Source organism: Suillus plorans (assembly GCF_016647745.1).
Source record: "Suillus plorans strain S12 chromosome Unknown HD556scaffold_130, whole genome shotgun sequence".
Classification (NCBI taxonomy): domain Eukaryota; kingdom Fungi; phylum Basidiomycota; class Agaricomycetes; order Boletales; family Suillaceae; genus Suillus; species Suillus plorans.
Genome location: NW_024537514.1, coordinates 28,667 through 48,310, shown reverse-complemented (window position 1 = coordinate 48,310; position 19,644 = coordinate 28,667). Strand labels below are relative to the sequence as shown.

Sequence of the window (19,644 nt, the reverse complement as noted above, 5' to 3'; positions counted from 1 at the left end):
ATTAAGGTGTATATCCACGTAGGCGATGCCGTCAACTGTTCCTTAAAGCGAGCTGAAGCGAAGATCCCGGGAGTGTCCTAGGTCTTTGAACCCCGTGAATGCCGTGAGGTGTTCGGACTTTTTTTCGAGGCAAGTCTGGCAAGCGAGCTAGCTCGGAGTCATAACAGGATACTCAACACTCCATCTACTCGCATGGATCCGAAACATCCCAGTGTTACTGAAACGGTCTCATTACATAAATACCTGGATCCATATGCCATTAGAGCGATTTCGACATGGGAGTCACATGGGAATTCGTATGTACAAAATCTGATGTTCTAACAGGTGTAGGCAAGTTGGCGGTGTACGAAGCTCTGGCCATGTACGTACACTGGACTGTATCGAACAATTCAACTGAGCGGGCAACACCGATGACTAGATGCAAACTCTGAGCCTTAAACGTTCGTCTCCACTTCCACAAGCCTAGCGTGCCCCTCATGCACAATTTCACAGAGAGCAATCGAGGGCAGGGTGTTTGTACCATCCAGAGTGATCAATAGCTGCTTGTACTTCTGCAGTCCTGGACTTGCCTCGAGCTCCTCCATGGTCTTGATAGTTTCTCTTACAGCCTGAAGAGCCGGGCCCCTCGCATTCAACCGGCAGTGGCACTCGACAAGCAACTCTTTACAGCGTAGCTGAAAGATCTTGCCACAGTATTCTATCTCATATTCCAGCATTTCAAGGATTGGGACGGCTGCGGAGTACTCCTTCGCCTCTACCAGCGAGTAGCACTGGTCGAGAGTGCTGCGCTCGCGGTGATGGGTAAAGTCGGAGCGAGCGAACTTGTAAATGGCTTGGAAATATAGGTCGATGGCCTGGGCAGGTGGAAGAAGCTGGGCGAGATGGTATTGGCAGAATGCAACGTCAAGATCCCGTCCCAGAAGCTCATAAAGGTCAATGGCTTTCTTCAGCCAATCGAGGAATTGGGGTAGACAGGTGACTTTCTCGAGGATCAATTCCCTGATCCCATTGACCTTGATATATTCTACACCCGGAATGACGCAGTGAAATGCAGTCGTATAGCATGTCGCTGCCATTTTAAAGTCCATGAAGACCTCGAATTTAAGGGTCAAGTTAACCACCGACTGCACTGATGCTCCAGAATAGAAGTCACAAAGGATCAGCCCGTATCCATCTTCCAAATCCTTGAAGAGAGTATGAGCTTTCGCGACCAGTAGATTTCGTTCTTCGCCTTCCGACAATCGAGCAAGTGTCAGGAGACTGTGCGCATAGCCCCGCTTTCCAATTTCGCTGCTCAAAGTTGACAAGCGCATGAGTGCGTACTCTGCCGCTTGTTTCCACTCTTTCTCAGTCCCATTTACATTCCCACGAGCAGCATACTCTGCCTGGAGAACACGGCATTCCATCTCACCTACAACACTAGCATCGTCCTTGGAGGTGCTGAAGAGGGCCTCTGCTTTCGCAAGTGGTACAGCAGCCCCTACAAACTTATGGTTGTATTGTGCTTCCCCCAAGGTTTGGAGGGCGTAAGGAAGGAGATGCATTGTTTTCCTCTCTGCAACTTCCACAACCTTGGCCGCCAGTTTCAAAGAGGGCTTCATTGCACATCGCGGCTTCAAAAAATGTAAGGCAGCTTCGACCGCAATGGGGGAGTCGATGTCGAGGAAGGTGAAGAGAATATTCTCAATATTGATCTTCTGTGCCGTGAACTGCTGAACCTTTTGAGGGAAGTCGAGCGTCCCTGGACAAAGACTTCCCTTTGTTTCGATAAGCGCAATGAGCTGTTTAAGGAAGATATCTTGGGTTTGGGGATCTAATGTAGAAGTACGGGTGGCGTATTCTCGGAGGGGTCTTGATAGGATGAGATGGTCACCAGGCTCGCTGTCCAAGTAGGCTAAGGCTGATATCTGTTTACAAGCCGAGGCGAATGTATCCACAGGTAATCCGACCAGTGTCTGCAATTGGGTTTGTGATATGCCTCCGGGGAGCGAGGCAAGGAAACGGAATACATAGAGTGCATGGTGATCAAGCCTGTCCTCTGGCGGATATGCACGAATAGATTCTTCCAAAGATTTGACATCATGATTAGTTCGCATCCCCAAAAGATTGCTTTGTGGGTCGTCAACAATCCGGACCAACTCCTTGAGCTGAAGCCGACTCCAGTATACGAGATCGGCAAGGATCATGATGTATTGGGGTATCCCCCTAACACGTGCCAATAATTTGTCCAGCGCGTCTCGCTGGAGGGGAACTGGGTAAACTGATTGGAAAAGATATCGTGCCATCTCTGGAGAGAGTGGTTTCAGCTGCAAGAAATACTCTATCTCGTGGGGCGGATCGGACGTCCATCCAATGATAGTCAAAACAAGGACGAGCTTATCAATGCTTGAGAGTGACTTGATGACCGCATCTGTGAATGATTTATCGAGGGCGTAAAGGCGGTCCAAATCATCGAGCACGATAACCCGACGTACGACAGAAAGCCGTCGGATCGCAGCGACTAGTGTCTCTAACTGGACTTCGCCCGCAGATGGGGAAAACTCAGTACAAGGAACGCCCATCTCCTTGGCCAAAATTTCAAGAAAGTTTGATGTGTTGGTGAGGGCACGACAATTGATCCAGCAACGATGACGAAAGGTGGCGGAAACAGATGGGTCGTGGATTGCTTGGAGGACGAGCACCGACTTTCCAATCCCATGGCCACCTGTACAAGTGATACAGGAATGTGGCCGATTGCAATCGATAAGCTCTTCGATAAGGGATGTCAATTCCTGCTGCCGAATACGTGGTACCAACGATGGAGGCAACTTTCTAGTCCATCTTAAGCAATGACATTGAAGGAACTCTCCCAGACTCACGGAATGTCTGAGCTCTCGGCGATAGCCTGAGTGTAGGTAAATATACTCGGCATCAGGGAGAAGAAACGCGATGCCTGTGTTATCACTCAGTAACTCCGTTGGTTCAGTCTAAGAATTGAACCTGCTGACCATTGACATTTCAGACGAAGGAAAAAGCCAAGTTTGAATATCAGGGGATCTGTTGTGCGCTGTGAAAACTTCATCAGGATTCTAGTCAACAATGCCTCTTTTATGTAATTTAGTTTTTCCTTTTACGATTTGTACATACAACAGGGAAGTTCTGTGAGTAGAAGCTTGTTATTGTTTTAGATGGAACGATCCAGTTAAGGATCGTCCCGGAGACTGCTGGAACAGCTTACCTTGCGCGTCTCAAATAGCAGACGTGTACGCCTATTTATGATTCTATACTCGTTTTTTTAGATGTGTGGATACTAATTGAGTATCGAATACCTGATCATCAAGAACAAGAACCGAGTGTTTGGTTATTAGTGAGCTGTCTGGTGTTACGAAGGCTACATGCGTTGCGTCTGTAGTAGATGCCAGGTCACAGAATAAAATAGTTCAGCAGCAAACAGAGAATTTTGAATATCCGAATTGCAAAGAGTGGAGCAGATTCGCCGAGAAACGGTTCAATGTATGCGCACAAGTCTGCCAAATCGAGAATCGTCCCCCATGATTACAGAGTGCTTCGTAGCACTCTGTAGCACGATCTGACCCGCTGATGCATAAGTGTGTCACAGTGTGCAGGATATAAAAGCTGGTTGTCGTCCTACAGTGTTTCCCTATCCTCAGAAGCATCATTCGAGATCTCTCTCAGAAGACTCCATATCATCTCACACATAAATGCGTCTCTCCCTCCTTGCTGTTGTTGTCTCTTTGACAACATCTATGTTTGTTGGTGCATGTACGACAGAGTCTGGCTATTGCAAACTATCATCAGATTGCTGCGACTCCTTGATTTGTGATCAGGTTGGGGTGAGTATGAGCAGGTCGCCGTGCAACCAGGATCCAATCACTCACCTACTCGCCTTAGCATACATGCATGCCAGGACTGACAGAGTGGAAATAGTCGGTAGCCCGAGCGGGATGTCACGTCAGTGGGTCATTTTCTGCTTTCGCTTTGGTATCATGATTGATGGTGCAATATCCAGTTGGCGGTGACACAGCCAATCAGTACAATTGTTTTTGAACGAATTTTCGTGTTGCTCGAGCAATATGATCCAGATGAATTTTACCATTGAATCACAGAAGGAAGACAGACAGACAAGACGGTGAAAGGAAAAGATAGACAGATATACTTACATAAATAACCCGACCACAAGGCAGAGCCTGCAATGGAGAAGAAATTTATGTAAGATGCCTGAGTGATGGTGGCATCATGCGTCTTGGCTGAGCTTCTCGAACCCTCGCCTGGAACCCAATAGCGCATTGCTCCAACACTTGGGTTGATGATTTTGATGCAACGATTGTACCAGACGAAATTGCAAAGGTCTTCGTAGCAAGAGCGAGCGCTGTATATAGATGTCGACATAAGACACATTATACAAGATAAATATACCGTGAATAAGAAAGACGGCAGAACTTACGAGATGCAACGGTCCGCGACAAAGACTCGATGAGGTTTACAGAAAACTTCCACTGCGCCCGCTACCGGTACGCTGTGATTATATAAAAATTTGACATCCCGATCGACGAACAGTCAAACTTTCAAAGGACACATACTGTGCATCTCGTGATGGCCTCTCCTAATCTGCTCTACCACTCAATCTTATAGCATTTGTTTCACTTGCTGGGTTCCCTCGTATTCTAGCCTATTGCAGCTTTGCTTCTCGCCTTTGCGAACAACATGCAGACACCCCACTCAGAATTCAATATCTCTGGCTCTGTTTCAGATATGCATCAGTGCACTACAAACCAACGTAAGTGCCAAGTTTCTTGAATTAGAATTCGTGTCAGCCGAGAATAACAATCATCCATTCCAGCTCGCACGCTCGCAAGTGATTGTACGTCTGCTCCTTGGTCTATTTCGACATATCACATGTCATGTTGCTGACGATAACTAGATTCCAGTCTTTGAAACTCCATACTCCAAATTCCCCAATACAGACCACTCTACCGTCGAGCTCGAACGCCAGAGCGTTGTCAACATTATCGCTCAGCGCCAGCAGCAATTGGATACAGTTCTGTACGAGCTCTCGGCCCTGGAGGCCGCGATAGATAACGTTGTCAGCATCATCGCTGAGCGCCGGCAGCAATTGGATGCAGTTGTGGACGAGATCTCAGATCTACAGGCCGTGATGGATAGCGTCAAAAATCTTTATCAGCAAGTCGTCGAAAAGAAGGAGAAGATTATGCAGTCGATGAATTTGCACAAGGGACTCCTATCGGTTCTCTGGCGACTGCCAACAGAAGTCCTATCCCAAATATTTAACCACTGTCTCCCCGAAACTAAATTGTGGCCCCCATCAAACCTCAGAGCCCCCATGCTGTTAACACGGATATGCCAACGATGGAGGGAGGTTGCTGTGGGTACACCCGATTTATGGTGCAGGATGTATGTGCAAGCCGACGACAGAGGCTGGGAGCAGGCAGCTTTCTGCTATGACTTGTGGCTCAAGCGTTCACGAGGACGTCCGCTCTCGTTAGAATTCGGGTACCACTACTCGACCAAGCTACGAAGCCTTCTTCAGCCTCATATGAGTCGTATAAAATTTCTTCGAGTCTCTAGCGATTACTTCCGGGGTAGAAGCCCTCAGCTGTTTGCTACAGACCTCCCAGCACTTCAGGAGCTGACCATACTAGGGATGATAGATCATGATATTCCAACTATTGCACAATCCATCTCGCGACTGCCGTCCACTATGCGCAGTCTCAAGTTCATTCCCATGGGACCGTTTTTCGACATCGAGCCCTTGCCCTTGTCTTCTGTCAGCCCCGTATGGGCTTACTTGACGGATGTCCAGATCGCCGTATGTCACCCGAACGCATTACTCCATTTGCTTCAGCTATGTCCCAACCTCTCTTCCTTAAATGCCCACGTAGGATTTGACCAAAGAGAACCCATGGAATCATTCACGCACACAAAATTACAATCCTTATGCATCCTTCAAGTTCATGACCCTTTGCTCACGCGCCCTTTATCTGACCTGTTCAATGCTCTATCACTCCCCAATTTGCACGCGCTTGAAGCTCGCCGCAATAGCCGCAATGCATCTTCTTGGTCTCATGAGGATGTGAAGGCATTGTTGGCACGGTTAAAGTGGCCCCTGGAGACCCTGACTATCGGCGGTCAAGTGACGAATCTGACGATAACAGATGCGCAGCGAGCGGAATATGTTTCCCTTATTCCTTCCCTCAAAGTAGTGAATCACGGCAGTACATACTTTTGACTTATCATTCTACCCTGGCGTTTCGTTTTTTTTTTTTTTTTTGCACTCGACTTGTAACTTCTTACTTCTGCCTATCCTCTTGATCTGCCTCACGCACTTTCTTCTACCTGAGTCGAAATTTATCGCTGCTCAAGACCAAATGAAGGGAAGAAAGAATTCTGATAAGTAAATCATGTATCAAATTCTTTGCGAATTGGCTAGATTATCAAAACCAAGTAGTTCGACATCCAAGCGCGCCGCATCACACCGAATCCTTGTGAGTCGCCAGCCAGCCACCCTGTCAAAAATCATGTTCAGCGAATTGCCAGAATAAAGAACAATACCCTTACGTTAAAGATACTGTCGTGGTGCTGCCAGTCACATAAATGAACAGGACGATTCTTGTCCTCTACGTGCTCAGCAACAGCGGCCGACACCAGAGAAATTTCTATGGGAATAACTGTGCGAGAAGCAGCACAGTGTTGTGGTACCTGGGTCACCTCCAGCCCTCCCTCAGCCCCGGCAAGCTCTGAGCCAGTAGCATCCACAAGCCTTCCAACGAACTCCCCCTTGATGTGAGTGAGGGTCTGGTCGAACGAATATTCTCCACCTCTGTTTGATTTGATGATGCTCTCGATCAATTCGGGAGGAATTGGAATCATTCCGCGAACTACGGATCCCGCCTCACGACGCACAGCACACGCTTTACAAGGAGAATGGTCTGGTCGTGCAAAGACGGAAATGGTACCTACGAGCTGCGGACTCGAATGAGCATTCCCTTTATGGTGAAGTTGGAATGAATAGGAGCGGTTGTATGCATGCTCCAGAAGTTTCACATGTACAGCGAATGTGCGGTAGTAGGGAATAATGGTATGATCGCTTGGCACGGCAGGATCTTCCTTGTTTGGAACAGGTAGGTGCTTCCAAGCGTGCAAGCCCACTTGTTTCGCCTTGGTTTGCGGATCAAAACCATAGTAGGCTTGCACCCTTTTGCGCGCCGAGGCACGCTCTTGAAATGACGTGGCAGCTTGATCGACCTTAATTCCTTCGAACTCCGGAAATGAATAATCTATTCGAAGTAAATTTATGTTATCCAATACATAAGGTTGCTACGTACACTTGGGGTAGCTTTGGTCATGCAGAAATCGGGCCTGAGAAGAGGTCCAGTAGTCTCCTTGTTCCGTTCGGAATGGTTGGAGCGGCCCGTCTGAAAGGAGTTGTTCGTTGTAAACTTGCGCATACGTACCACGTGCCTAAAAGATAACCAATGAATATATGTGCGTGAGCATCGTCCAAGCCATACCTGTGTCCAAGGGTACTGTTCCCCATCGCGTTCATATCCGCTTCCCATCCAGTATTCGGGGTAGCACCACTCCCATAGAGCAACTTGGGGGATTCAATAACAGAACAATACCCTTAAACGAAATCATACATACATAGTCTGTCCACATTTGAATGGTGAACTGAAGGAAACCACGTCAGTAATGGAGACGGGTAATTTGCACCTGTTCACTCACGGAAAAAGATAGGATCGAAACCGGCCTATGTAAGATGAGCACCAAAATCATTGCAGAGGGTCAGAAGGAATTGCTCACGTAGTCTGGGTAGCTCTGCAAATTTGGTTAATATAGATCAACAAGCTTCACTCGCACGCAAGTAACTAACCATGTGTCCATTCCCACCCTAACTCATCGCTGGAGTAAGCATACGTCAAAGTTGAAACGAATGTATTCCACCCACGAGCGATAAATGAACAGTGTCGTGCACACCTTCAAGCGACCCATGGTTGATGAAATCTCTCTCTCTCTTCGATTCCGCGGTATGATTAGAGAACTCGTCCCAGCTGTCAGCATATTTATCAATATATATACAATACTGACATAAACCAAGACGTACGCTATCGCCGAATTTTCGTCATTGCTGAACGTAAAGAGTTGGGCGACTCTGCGTCTTAGATCATTTGCTCCGGCTTTGAATGTCCTTACAGATGCAAAATCATCACCAGCCTCGCGCAACATGTCTTCGTAGATACTCACTTTTGCAACAAGTCTATACAGCTACCCTCAGGATCTGGTGTACTAGAAGCGTGGCGGTATGTCCTTTGCCACCTGGAGAAATACGCCACTTGTCCTGTCTACAGACCACATTTCAGCAAGATCAGTGGTTCGGAAAGGAAAAGGCAACGTTACCGAGTCATCCTTCTCGTCGCTAAAGTCGAATGGAACTCCGCCGACATAGGAGAAAAATGAGAGCGGATTATCAACGATTTGCTTTTCACCTCCAGCAGCCATGATTTCGACTTTTTCTTCGTACAGAACAGGAGGAAGGCCATTCTCGGGTACATCCTTACCGGCCCAGTCCCAGTATCTACGCGCAATGTAAATGGCTATATCAGCGTCGGGAATGACTTCGCACGTACGGAAAACGCAGTTCCTTTGCAGCTTTAATCCATATTCCATTTTCATTCGGGTTATCAGCTTCGATGTCGTGGGCCAATTTTTTCAGCAATGTTCCCAATCGATTGCTGTAATGCAATATAACTGAATTGAACAACGCATCAGGCATGATGATCTATTGAACATACCTCAATAAGCATAACATATGGGCGATGCCAGGTGGGAAACACAACAGCGCCATGGCTGAAGAGCGGTTTCAAATCAAAGGAGCGAGAGAAATGTATGTCAACTTACTTGCAATAACCTGTCACACAATATTGTCAGGCTATGGGAAACAAGGGTAGAAACGACCGCCATACCTCCAAATCTAGAAGGAACAGGATTAGTATCTTTCTTGTCAGTGGCGCTATAGTCAGCTGAGATGTCCTTGTTGCGGTCGCCAGCCCATTCAACATAGGGCTTGCCGTGAATTGACGCAATTTCCATGAAGGTAGCTGCAGGCTCTTGCACAACTTTGAGAGTATCGGAACGCTGCTGGATCGTATTGAAAGCAAGGATGAATAATGCGAATTGGTAGGGATGGTCCTTCTCCAGCGTCTGGATAGGTAAGCGATCGAATATGCCTCCAGTGCCCTTGCGGCCGATCACGGGATAGTGGTATTCAACAGAGCTCATTGTTGGAGTAGATCAGAGAGCAGCGAGAGGTCAGGCGTGACCAGCTGCATTTATACATACAACGGGCACGCAGATAGTGCCACCTTGCGCGGAGCTGATCAGTGACTCTGACAGTTGACTGATTAGTGCAGTTGATGCGGAGACCTACGTAGGCAGCGAAAGTGTATGCTAATACCTACATTCCGTAAAGAATGAAGTCCAGTTAGTGTCGTAAGCGATGAAGAATGGAATGAGACCTACCGGTCCGAATCTGCTACGGAGCGCCCATAGAATCGAATTTTGACAGCTACCTTCAAATCGATAAACGGCCGTCACATTCCAGCAGCCATAAAACAATAATGTGTCACTATGTCTGCCCAAATGTCATCCAAGGCCGGTTGCTAGCCCTGCTCGAGTGGAGCATGCAAGTACTAATGCTGAGCTCATGCCGGCATGATCCGAAGTAACAGAGACAATGTTAAACATACCATGATGAGTTGGTGATAAATAGTCATACCGGTATTACCAGCAGTGAGCTCAGGAGGGTATCAGACACAGCGTCAGACGAACCACATACCATATCATAGAAGTTGCGCAGTCCAGTACCATTCTGGGGTATATCGTAATAGGCGGGACCCTTTTGTTTGGCCAGCTCCACGAACAAAAATGGATTCTGGCCTATCGATTTGAAGGTAGCTGGAATGGCATGTCCCGCATGCGGATTAGATAAGTGATCTAATCTATATAGAGGACCAGTGGATGTCGTGGCTAATAGACCTCCGAGCCAAAAACCTGCGTACTAACGATCACACGATGAAATAAAGGAACAAATGTCTCCTACTAGGGCAGTCTGCATGATATTGAGGCAATGATGTGATGTCCTTGATCTTGGGCATCAAACTAAAAGGCATTAAACAACATGATGGGCGCTGCCCCTTGACAGTCAACTAGTAGTCACCTGTCATCTGAGTCATGTCGGCGATGTCTCATCCACATAAGTCCGCCTGCGTTCCCCAAGTACTGGTTATTGTATGCAATTAAATGCAAGCTCGAAACACGCGATAGAACATTATATCATACCTAAACGAACTGATTTCAAAGATAAACAAAGAATGCTCCTTCGTAATAAGTGGTGGTGCCGATTTGAATAATAGTGGTGCCAAAGTTTGTTCGCATAGCTTATATAATCGTGCCGTTAATTAAGAAATTAGCTTAGCTAACAGATTACCGCGGAACGAATCGATCCAGTTAAGGATCGTCCCGGAGACTGCTGGAACAGCTTCCGCGTCTCAAATAGCAGACATGTACGCCTATTTATGATTTTATTGAGATGTGTGGATACCAATTGAATACCTGATCATTAAGAACGAGAACCGAGTGTTTGGTTATGAGTGAGCTGTCTGGTGTCACGGAGGCTACATGCGCTGTGTCTGTAGCGGACGCCAGGTCACAAAATAAAATAGTCGTGGCAACAAATAGAGAAATTTGAATTTCCGAATTGAAGCGTTGCGAAGAGATTTAGAGAACCAACACATCAAAAATCGTGCCCATGAGTGTATAAAAGCTGGTCGTCGTCCTGCAGTGTTCTCCCATCCTCAGAGATATCATTCGAGATCTCTTTCAGAAGATTCCATATCACCTCACACACAAAATGCGTCTCTCCCTCCTTGCTGTTGTTGTTGCTTCGACAGCATCTATGTTTGTCAGCGCATGCCACAACCAGTATGAACCTTGCAAAACAGATCTAGATTGCTGCGAGCCCTGGATATGTTGGTATCGTGGGGTGAGTATGAGCAGGTTGCTGTGCAACCAGAATTCAACCACATGACACACCTGCTCACCTTAGCCTCAGGATGATTTTTCCCATAAGCTCTGTGTGGCAGGACTGGCAGAGTGAGAATTGAGCCGGAAGCCCGAGCGGCATATCGCGTCGGTGGGTCATACTTCTGCTTTCGCTGTGGTATCATGCTTGATCGTGCAATACCCAGGTCGCAGTGACACAGTCAATCAGTACACTTATTTTTAAACGAATTTTCGTGCTGCTTGAACAATATTGATGTAGATGATTCAGTTTTACGAACAAAAAATCACGGAAGTAAGACAGACAGACAGACAGACAGACGAGACAGCGAAGGGAAAGATAGATAGATATACTTACATAAATAATCGGACCACAAGGCAGAGCTTGCAATGGAGAAGAAATTTAAGATGCCCGAATGATGGTGGCATCATGCGTATGGGCTCAGCTTCTCGAACCCTCGCCTGGAACACAACAGCGCATTGCTCTGACACTCGGGTTGATGATTTTGATGCAACGATTGTACCAGACGAGATTGCAGATGTCTTCATAGCAAGAGCGAGCGCTGTATATAGATATCAACATAAGACATCATACAAGAAAAATATACTGCGAATAAAAAATACGGTAGAACTTACGAGATGCAACGGTCCGCGACAAAGACTCAATGGGGTTCCAACGTCTCTAGCAGTGTCAGAAGCTTACAGAAAACTTCTACTGCACCCACTACCGAAACGCCCTGCGAGTCCTTTGGCATCCCGAAGCATCTTCTGCCTCTGTTGATCGTCCATAGGCCGTCCACCTAGAGACATCATTCCCAGGAAACGGTGGGTTCACTCTGCTTGTGCTTCTCTTCCTCCTTTCTCGCTCTAGATGCAACTCTATAAGGGCTGAACCACGAGCCTTGCGCTAACAAATCACGCGTCAAGTTCCATTTAAAATCGACGAACAGTCAAAGGACACGTACTGTGTGCTCCTCAACTCCCCTGCAAATATCTTCATCCCGTCGCCCTCGCTTTGCTGTGGCACGCGAGTCCTCCTCTGGTGGTGTATTTGCTGCACGTCGTTTCCTTCCAGCAACTTCGTAGCAAGACGTTGCTATCTTTCCGCTGGCGTCTCTGTCCAAAGGGAAGTGTCACGCGATGGTGGAGCACTACGTACGAACTGACGAAGCCTGGCTTTCGTCGGATCAAGTGCCGTATGACTTCGATAAGTACACAAGTTAGAGGACGGGATGTTGAATGAAACGTACATGCCAACAAGTCGCCACTTTTTGGAGGTACAAGCATCTACTCTTCCCGCTGAAGCTTTTTCAGCTTGTTCGTCTCTTCCTGAACTTTCCTCCCTCTCCAAGAACTCCTCCACGCCCGACTTTCCTTCTATTTGTGAAGCATAAGCTGTAGGAAGTGGTTGAGGCTCAACATCTCAATCTGAGTTATCATCGTAAGGAGCTTGTGAGAGAGGTAATGATGGACCTACGTAGTGTCGTTTTGGAGGCGGTGTATAAGTATTCGATTCGCTCTTTGAAGGCAACGAAGGCCCAGCTGCGTGGGAGGCAGTAAGGTCGGGTGGCAGAGGCGGTGCGTAATCGTCCTCTTCGTCAGAATTTCTAGCTGATGCAACAGTTGGAAGGAGGTGTGCTGGAATTTGTAAGCCTAAACATTTGAGAGTAACGCTGTGAATTCAGTTGTAGCTCCTAGCTTATATAATCGTAATTTAAAACGTCAACACAAAATTAAGAAATTTGGCTTAGCCGGCGCTGACAGTACGATACGTCTCTTATTTGTTAGATGGAACGATCTAGTTGGGGATCGTCCCGCAGACTTCTCGAGCAGCATATAGGGTCCTTGCACGTCTCAAATAGCAGACGTGTACGCATATTTATAATTTTATACTCGTGGTTACCAATTGCATATCTGATCAGCAAGAATAAGAACCGGGTGTTTAGCTATGAGTACTAGTGAGCTGTCTGGTGTTATGCAGGAATAATGAAGGCTGCATGCGCTGTATCTGTAGCGGACGCCAGGTCACAGTCCGGTGGAAATTTGAATTTCCGAATTGCTAAGAGTGGGGCCTTGCGAAGAGAACCAACACAATTCTGCCAAATCAAAAATCGTGCTCATGAGTACATAAACTCCTGCAGCGCTTCCCCATCCTCAAAGATCTCTTTCAGAAGATTTTATACCACCTTACACAGAAAATGCGTCTCTCCCTCCTTGCTGTTGTTGCTGCTTTGACAGCATCTCATATGTTTGTCAGCGCATGCAAGAACCTGTATGAACCTTGCAGAACACCTCTAGATTGCTGCGAGCCCTGGATATGTTGGGGATATTGGGATCCTCCAGTTAAGGTGAGTATGAGCAGGTTGCTGTGCAACCAGGATTCAACCACATGACATACCTGCTCACCTTTGCTTCAGGGTCAATGGCTCTGTGCGCCAGGACTGGCAGAGTGAAAATTGAGCCGGCAGCCCGAGCAGCATATCGCGCCGGTGGGTCATATTTCTGCTTTCGCTCTGGTATCATGCTTAATGGTGCAATACCTAATTCGCAGTGGCATAGTCGATCAGTACAGTTTTTGGACAAATTTTCTGCTGCTCCAGTAATGTAGACGTCTGACTTATCTAAAAATGATTGACCCTGCCTAGTCTTGCTCGTCGCCCACTAAGCCTGAGTTCAAGAGGCCATCAAAACTAGCGATCCGAATCATTGTTGTTGATGGTCAATATTGGGAGGCTGTAAGAAGATGGAATAGAATAATGAAGGCTGCATGCACTGTATCTGTAGCGGACGCCACGTCACAGAATAAAATAGTCCGATGGAAATTTGAATTTCCGAATTGCAAAGAGTGAGGCGTTGCGAAGAGATTTAGAGAGAACCAACACAATTCTGCCAAATCGAAAATCGTGCCCATGAGTATATAAAAGCTCGTCGTCGTCGTGCAGTGTTCCTCCATCCTCAGAGATATCATTCGAGATCTCTTTCATATTACCTCACACAGAAAATGCGTCTCTCCCTCCTTGCTGTTGTTGTTGCTTTGACGGCATCTATGTTTGTCAGCGCATGCAAGGACCCGTATGAACCTTGCAAAACAGATCATGATTGCTGCGGGCCCTGGTATTGTGCGGAAATCACTTTGGTGAGTATGAGCAGGTTGCTGTGCAACCACGATTCAACCACATGACACACCTGCTCACCTTAGCCTCAGGATGAATCTTTGGTTAGCTTGAAGCTCTGTGAGCCAATACTGGCAGAATGAAAATTGAGCCGGAAGCCCGAGCGGCATATCGCGGCGGTAGATCATACTTCTGCTTTCGCTTTGGCATCATGCTTGATGGTACAATACCTAATTCGCAATGGGATAGTCGATTAGTACAGTTTTGGGACAAATTTTCTGCTGCTCGAGTAATGTAGACGTCTGACTTATCTAAAATGATTGACCCTGCCTGGTCTTGCTCGTCGCCCACTAAGCCTGAGTTCAAGAGGCTATGGAAACTAGCGATCCGAGTCATTGCTGTTGATGATCAATATTGGGAGGCTGTAAGAAGATAAAAGTACCATGAAGCCCAAGATCATATGGGAACGCACGCTGTGATGAAAGTGAAAAAAGGGGGTGACAAAGATAAAGAAAAGAGGATTCGTATTACTGCCTGCACGGTACTTTCAATCAAAGAGTAGCGTGGGGACCTCAGGAGTGATTATCTTCATCGAGCGAATGTTGGATGATGTGCACTGTCACACGGACACAGTGAAAGAGGAATTTTGAAGAACGTTGGTACCTTTATAGTAGGAAGTTCGTCAACAAGTACTGTTCCTGGTCTCCGAGAGGCGAGGGAGTACAGGGTCGTCTGGGTATGCCACAGATGAACTCCATCGATATCGTTCTGAATGTCAGATAGAGACTAAAACTTTAAAGGAAGCTGTGGTGGCAGATGACCGCGTACTGCTACACAAGAATGAGTATTATTTCCGTTATCTCTGCGCAGCACTTGCAGGGTCATGGCGAACTGAAGGTTTAAATCATGGACATTGAAGAGAGATCGGAGTGAAAACCGAGTGTACGCCTATTCCTATAGCACGAGATAACGCCGGCTCGGGTGCAATTGTGTCCACCACGTTGCTGTGTCGCTGCGCGTTGATAGTTTGGTCTTCCTATTTGCTCTTCTTTCATTCACTACTATGGCGACGTCCGCTTCATTTCATGGAGTTGTTGGTCTTCAAAGTGGAGGTCGGTATCAGATTGACAGAAAGAACATTTAGCCATACGACGGATTCATTGCTACTCCGGAACTTGGGGACATTCGTGTCAAGTGACCGTTCGCCGCGTCACATTCCGTGCGAACACTGCCTCAGCTGAAGATGGCGTCTATCTATTGGATGCGCGTATAACTATTGGTCCGGGACAGTAAGCTGAAGGCAATTTCCGCTGCGTGCTGCGTATGCGCGTTTGTAGATCTGTCTCTTCTTTATTGTTCTTTGACATTTGTTCACTACCATGGCGACTTCTGTTTCATTTCATAGTGCCGTTGGTCTTCAGAACGGAAGCAGGTATCAGATTGATAAGAAGAACTTTTTGAGGACGCCGAGACCTGTCTACAGCATGCATTTTGCCCCTCTCAATGTCTACGTCGAATCTCGATGAATCCAATGACAGAATCTTAGACAAGTTACCGGGCGATTTTTGTAAGTACTGCAAAGAGACATTGACCATGGACTCTATTCACGAAGCAACACAGACTCTTATTTCAGTTCAGGCAGCCTCAAAGAAGCCAAGCACACTCAGTTCAATGCACCAGAAACACTCCCGACTATCTCGCGATGTAACTCATCCTGGAGTTCGAAATCTCTCGGTGGAAAAGGGATTGGTGAGAAACGGGCGCGTGCGCGTGATTGCACTGCATCGTCAATTCATCGAAATCCAACTTATACGTTTGAGAGCTACTGCATCTCGCGCATCACCTTTTCGTTCCATCCAAACCGTTCGTCATGGACAGTAAATCCCAGACAATTTCCACTCAGACCTGCATATGCAACTACATTCAATGGTTGTCAAGGTTTGACGTTAGCGCGGACCGTCCATGACCTGCAAAAGGATCTGTTTGCTCACGGTCAATTGTATACGGCTTTGTCGAGGGTCAGAGGTAGGAGCTCCAATTTACTGAATGAAAATTGCCTCATTTAGACCTTTGTGCACGTATCGTGTATACTATTATATCGAGGTGAGCTGTAGGACGGCATTGCGTCCCGTCGGTCCAATCAGAATCCGGGTCTTCCGTTCATTCTAGCTCGTTTGCAAGGGCCATATCCAACCTCGAACATACAAACACATCTTCTACACCTATCATCCGTAGGGGAGATTCTCGGGCATGTGGATATATAGAAGCCAGTGGAACTTGGATTCTCGGTGTCAGCCTTGGGGCCGCCAGAGTATTACGGATGGAGTCGACAAGCAACCCAGAAGAGTCCTTCGAGGTTCTACTCCCATCGGGTAGTGTTTATTTGCAAATGCAAATGCAGTCGATATGCCTTCAATTTGAAGCTAAAACTCAAAGTAGGGACAGCGTGCGGTATGACTATAAGTACTCTATACTAAAAGTGGGCCGTGACATCAAGGCTGGCCAACGAGTTAGTATAATGATCGGAGTAAGTGGATTATTCTTCACAGATATGGCGCATAAGATTTTGTCACGCTCAGGACCGAAAGGAAGTGCCTACATTCAATACATAAGTGAGCTCGTATAATTGTATACTCGTGGTTACCGATTGCATATCATCAAGAACAAGAACCGGGTGTTTGGCTATGAGTACTGGTGAGCTGTCTGGTGTTACGCAGGAGTAATGAAGGCTGCATGCGCTGTATCTGTAGCGAATGCCAGGTCACAGAATACAATTGTCTGGCGGCAAATGGAATTTCCGGATTGCAAAGAGTGGAGCGTTACGAAGAGATTTAGAGAGAACTGACACAATTCTGCCAAATCGAAAATCGTGCCCATGAGTATATAAAAACTGGTTGTCATCCTGCAGTGTTCTCCCATCCTCAGATATATAATTCAAGATCTCTTTCAAAAGATTCCATAGTATCATCTCACACACAAAATGCGTCTCTACCTCCTTGCTGCTATTGTCGCTTTGACAGCATCTATGTTTGTCAGTGCATGCAGTAATGAGTATGAAGCTTGCGTAACAACTCATGATTGCTGCTCGCTCCTTTATTGTGAGGTGAGTATGAGCAGGTTGCTGTGCAACCAGGATTCGACTACATGACACACCTTTGCCTCAGTCTTCGACCAATCTCTGTATAGCAGGGTGACTGGCAGAGTGAAAGTTGAGCCGGAAGCCCGAGCGGCATATCGCGTCGGTGGGTCATATCTCTGTTTTCGCTTTGGTGATGGTGCAATACCTAATTCGCAGTGGCATAGTCGATCAGTACAGTTTTTGGACAAATATTCTGCTACTCGAGCAATGTAGACGTCTGAACTTATCTAAAAATGATTGACCCTGCCTAGTCTTGCTCGTCGCGCACTAAGCCTAAGTTCAAGAGGCTATCGAAAGTAGCGATCCGAGTCATTGCCATTGATGATCAATATTGGGAGGCCGTAAGAAGATGGAACGCACCGTGAGGTCCAAGGTCATACGGGAAAGCGCATTGTGATGAGAGTGAAAAAGGAGGCGACAAAGATAAATATAAAGAGGATTCATATTACTGCCTGCGCGGTACTTTCAATCAAAGAGTAGCGTGGGGACCTCAGGAGCCTCTGATTCTATTCATCGAGCAAATCATTTGGATGAGGGACACGGACACAGTGAAAGAGGAACTTTGAAGAACGTCGGTACCTTTATAGCTAGTAGCTTCGTCAACAAGTACTGTTCCTGGTCTCCGGGAGGCGAGGGAGTACAGGGTCGTCTGGGTATGCCACAGATTAACTCGATCGATATCGTTCTGAATGTCAGATAGAAACTAAAGCTTTAAAGGAAGCTGTGCTGGCAGATGTAACTACGACAAGTAGGCTACTAGGGATTTTGACCACGTACTACTACACAAGAATGAGTATCATTCCCGTTGTCCCTGCACAGCAGTTGCAGGGTCATGGCGAATCGAAGGTTTAAATCATGGAGAGAGATCGGAGTGAAAAACCAGGATGTGTACGCCTATTTATAATTTTGTACTCGTGGTCATATCTGATCACCAAGAACAACTTCAACCGGGTGTTTGGTTATGAGTGAGCTGTCTGAACAATGAAAGCTCCATGCGCTGTATTACTATCTGTAGCGGACGCCAGGTCACAGAATACAATTGTCTAGCAGCAAATAGATTTTCCGAATTGCAAAGAGTAGAGCGTTACGAAGAGATTTAGAGAGAACTAACCCAAATCTGCCAAATCGAAAATCATGCTCATGATGATATAAAAGCTCGTTATTGTCCTACAGTGTCTCCCCATCTCAGAGATATCATTCGGGATTTCTTTCAGAAGATTCCATATCACCTCACACACAAAATGCGTCTCTCCCTCCTTGCTGTTGTTGTTGCTTTGATACCATCTATGTTTGTCAGTGCATGCAGTGTTGAGTATCAACCTTGCAAAACAGATCAAGATTGCTGCGTGCTCTATTATTGTGAGGTGAGTATGAGCAGGTTGCTGTGCAACCGGGATTCAACCACATGACACACCTTTGCCTCAGGGTAATGAACCTTCGAGCAAGTTCTGTATACCAGGATAAAATTGAGCCGGAAGCCCGAGCGGCATATCGCATCGGTGTGTCATACTTCTGCTTTCGCTTTGGTATCGTGCTTGATGGTGCAATACCTAATTCGCAGTGGCATAGTCGATCAGTACAGTTTTTGGACAAATTTTCCGCTGCTCGAGTAATGTAGACGTCTGAATTTATCTAAAAATGATTGACCCTGCCTGGTCTTGCTCATCGCTCACTAAGCCTGAGTTCATAAGGCTGTCGAGACTAGCGATCCGAGTCATTGCTGTTGGTGATCAATATTGGGAGGCCATAAGAAGATGGAACGCACCGTGAAGCCCAAGGTCGTACGGGAAAGCGCGTTGTGATGGAAGTGAAAAAAGGGGGCGACAAAGATAAAGAGGATTCATATTACTGCCTGCACGGTACTTTCAATCAAAGAGTAGCGTGGGGAACTCGGGAGTGATCCTCTTCATCGAGCGAATGTTGGATGAGGTGCAAGGGACACGGACACGGTGGAAGAGGAAGAGGAACTTTGAAGAACGTTGGTACCGTTATAGTAGCTTCGTCAACAAGTACTGTTCCTGGTCTCCGAGAGGCGAGGGAGTACTGGGTCGTCTGGGTATGCCACAGATGAAATCGATCGATATCGTCGTGAATATCAGATAGAGAGCGAAACTTTGAAGAAAGCTGTGGTGGCGGATGACCACGTACTACTACACAAGAATGAGTATCATTTCCGTTGTCCCTGCGCAGCAGTTGCAGGGTCATGGCGAACTGAGGTTTAAAATCATGGAGAGAGATCGGAGTGAAAAACCAGGAGGTTCAAGCGAGCGTTCGAGTTGGAGGCTGTTGAGTCACAGAATGAAACAGTTGTTCTTC

At 46.8% G+C, this 19,644-nt stretch overlaps 8 protein-coding genes across 8 annotated transcripts; 4 read left to right on the top strand and 4 right to left on the bottom strand.

Annotated features, from left to right (window-relative positions):
• Positions 1–434: 434 nt before the first annotated feature.
• HD556DRAFT_1451434 (uncharacterized protein) lies at positions 435–2,911 on the bottom strand (the record flags this gene model as incomplete). The annotated part of the gene is made up of 2 exons (XM_041307956.1): positions 435–2,811; positions 2,859–2,911. The coding sequence occupies 2 exons, from the start codon at positions 2,909–2,911 to the stop codon at positions 435–437; spliced, it is 2,430 nt and encodes an 809-aa protein (XP_041152236.1).
• A 788-nt stretch (positions 2,912–3,699) lies between these two features.
• Positions 3,700–4,487, top strand: HD556DRAFT_1426187 (uncharacterized protein; the record flags this gene model as incomplete). The annotated part of the gene is made up of 2 exons (XM_041304629.1): positions 3,700–4,369; positions 4,445–4,487. A coding segment is annotated over one exon (320 nt), but the record flags the coding sequence as incomplete, so codon positions are not given.
• A 217-nt stretch (positions 4,488–4,704) lies between these two features.
• Positions 4,705–6,247, top strand: HD556DRAFT_1451433 (uncharacterized protein; the record flags this gene model as incomplete). Its single annotated transcript, XM_041307955.1, has 3 exons — positions 4,705–4,777; positions 4,815–4,861; positions 4,922–6,247. 3 exons carry the CDS (start codon positions 4,705–4,707, stop codon positions 6,245–6,247), a joined length of 1,446 nt encoding a protein of 481 aa, XP_041152234.1.
• A 241-nt stretch (positions 6,248–6,488) lies between these two features.
• Positions 6,489–9,297, bottom strand: HD556DRAFT_1451432 (common central domain of tyrosinase-domain-containing protein; the record flags this gene model as incomplete). Its single annotated transcript, XM_041307954.1, has 16 exons — positions 6,489–6,524; positions 6,577–7,295; positions 7,344–7,479; positions 7,530–7,612; positions 7,663–7,689; positions 7,744–7,768; positions 7,822–7,836; positions 7,892–7,909; positions 7,967–8,069; positions 8,123–8,206; positions 8,263–8,360; positions 8,416–8,593; positions 8,646–8,797; positions 8,853–8,865; positions 8,917–8,926; positions 8,982–9,297. The coding sequence occupies 16 exons, from the start codon at positions 9,295–9,297 to the stop codon at positions 6,489–6,491; spliced, it is 2,013 nt and encodes a 670-aa protein (XP_041152233.1).
• A 2,503-nt stretch (positions 9,298–11,800) lies between these two features.
• HD556DRAFT_1451431 (uncharacterized protein) lies at positions 11,801–13,599 on the bottom strand (the record flags this gene model as incomplete). The annotated part of the gene is made up of 5 exons (XM_041307953.1): positions 11,801–11,983; positions 12,042–12,192; positions 12,327–12,490; positions 12,554–12,749; positions 13,475–13,599. 5 exons carry the CDS (start codon positions 13,597–13,599, stop codon positions 11,801–11,803), a joined length of 819 nt encoding a protein of 272 aa, XP_041152232.1.
• Positions 13,600–13,711: 112 nt separating this feature from the next.
• Positions 13,712–14,112, bottom strand: HD556DRAFT_1426153 (uncharacterized protein). Its single transcript, XM_041304628.1, has one exon. It carries the CDS (start codon positions 14,042–14,044, stop codon positions 13,796–13,798), a length of 249 nt encoding a protein of 82 aa, XP_041152231.1. The 5' UTR covers positions 14,045–14,112; the 3' UTR covers positions 13,712–13,795.
• Positions 14,113–15,561: 1,449 nt separating this feature from the next.
• HD556DRAFT_199881 (uncharacterized protein) lies at positions 15,562–16,415 on the top strand. The gene is made up of 3 exons (XM_041309886.1): positions 15,562–15,756; positions 15,810–16,292; positions 16,359–16,415. The coding sequence occupies exons 1-2, from the start codon at positions 15,693–15,695 to the stop codon at positions 16,253–16,255; spliced, it is 510 nt and encodes a 169-aa protein (XP_041152230.1). The 5' UTR covers positions 15,562–15,692; the 3' UTR covers positions 16,256–16,292; positions 16,359–16,415.
• On the top strand, positions 16,290–16,882 carry HD556DRAFT_199939 (uncharacterized protein). Its single transcript, XM_041309887.1, has one exon. The coding sequence runs from the start codon at positions 16,510–16,512 to the stop codon at positions 16,813–16,815; it is 306 nt and encodes a 101-aa protein (XP_041152229.1). The 5' UTR covers positions 16,290–16,509; the 3' UTR covers positions 16,816–16,882.
• Positions 16,883–19,644: the final 2,762 nt, after the last annotated feature.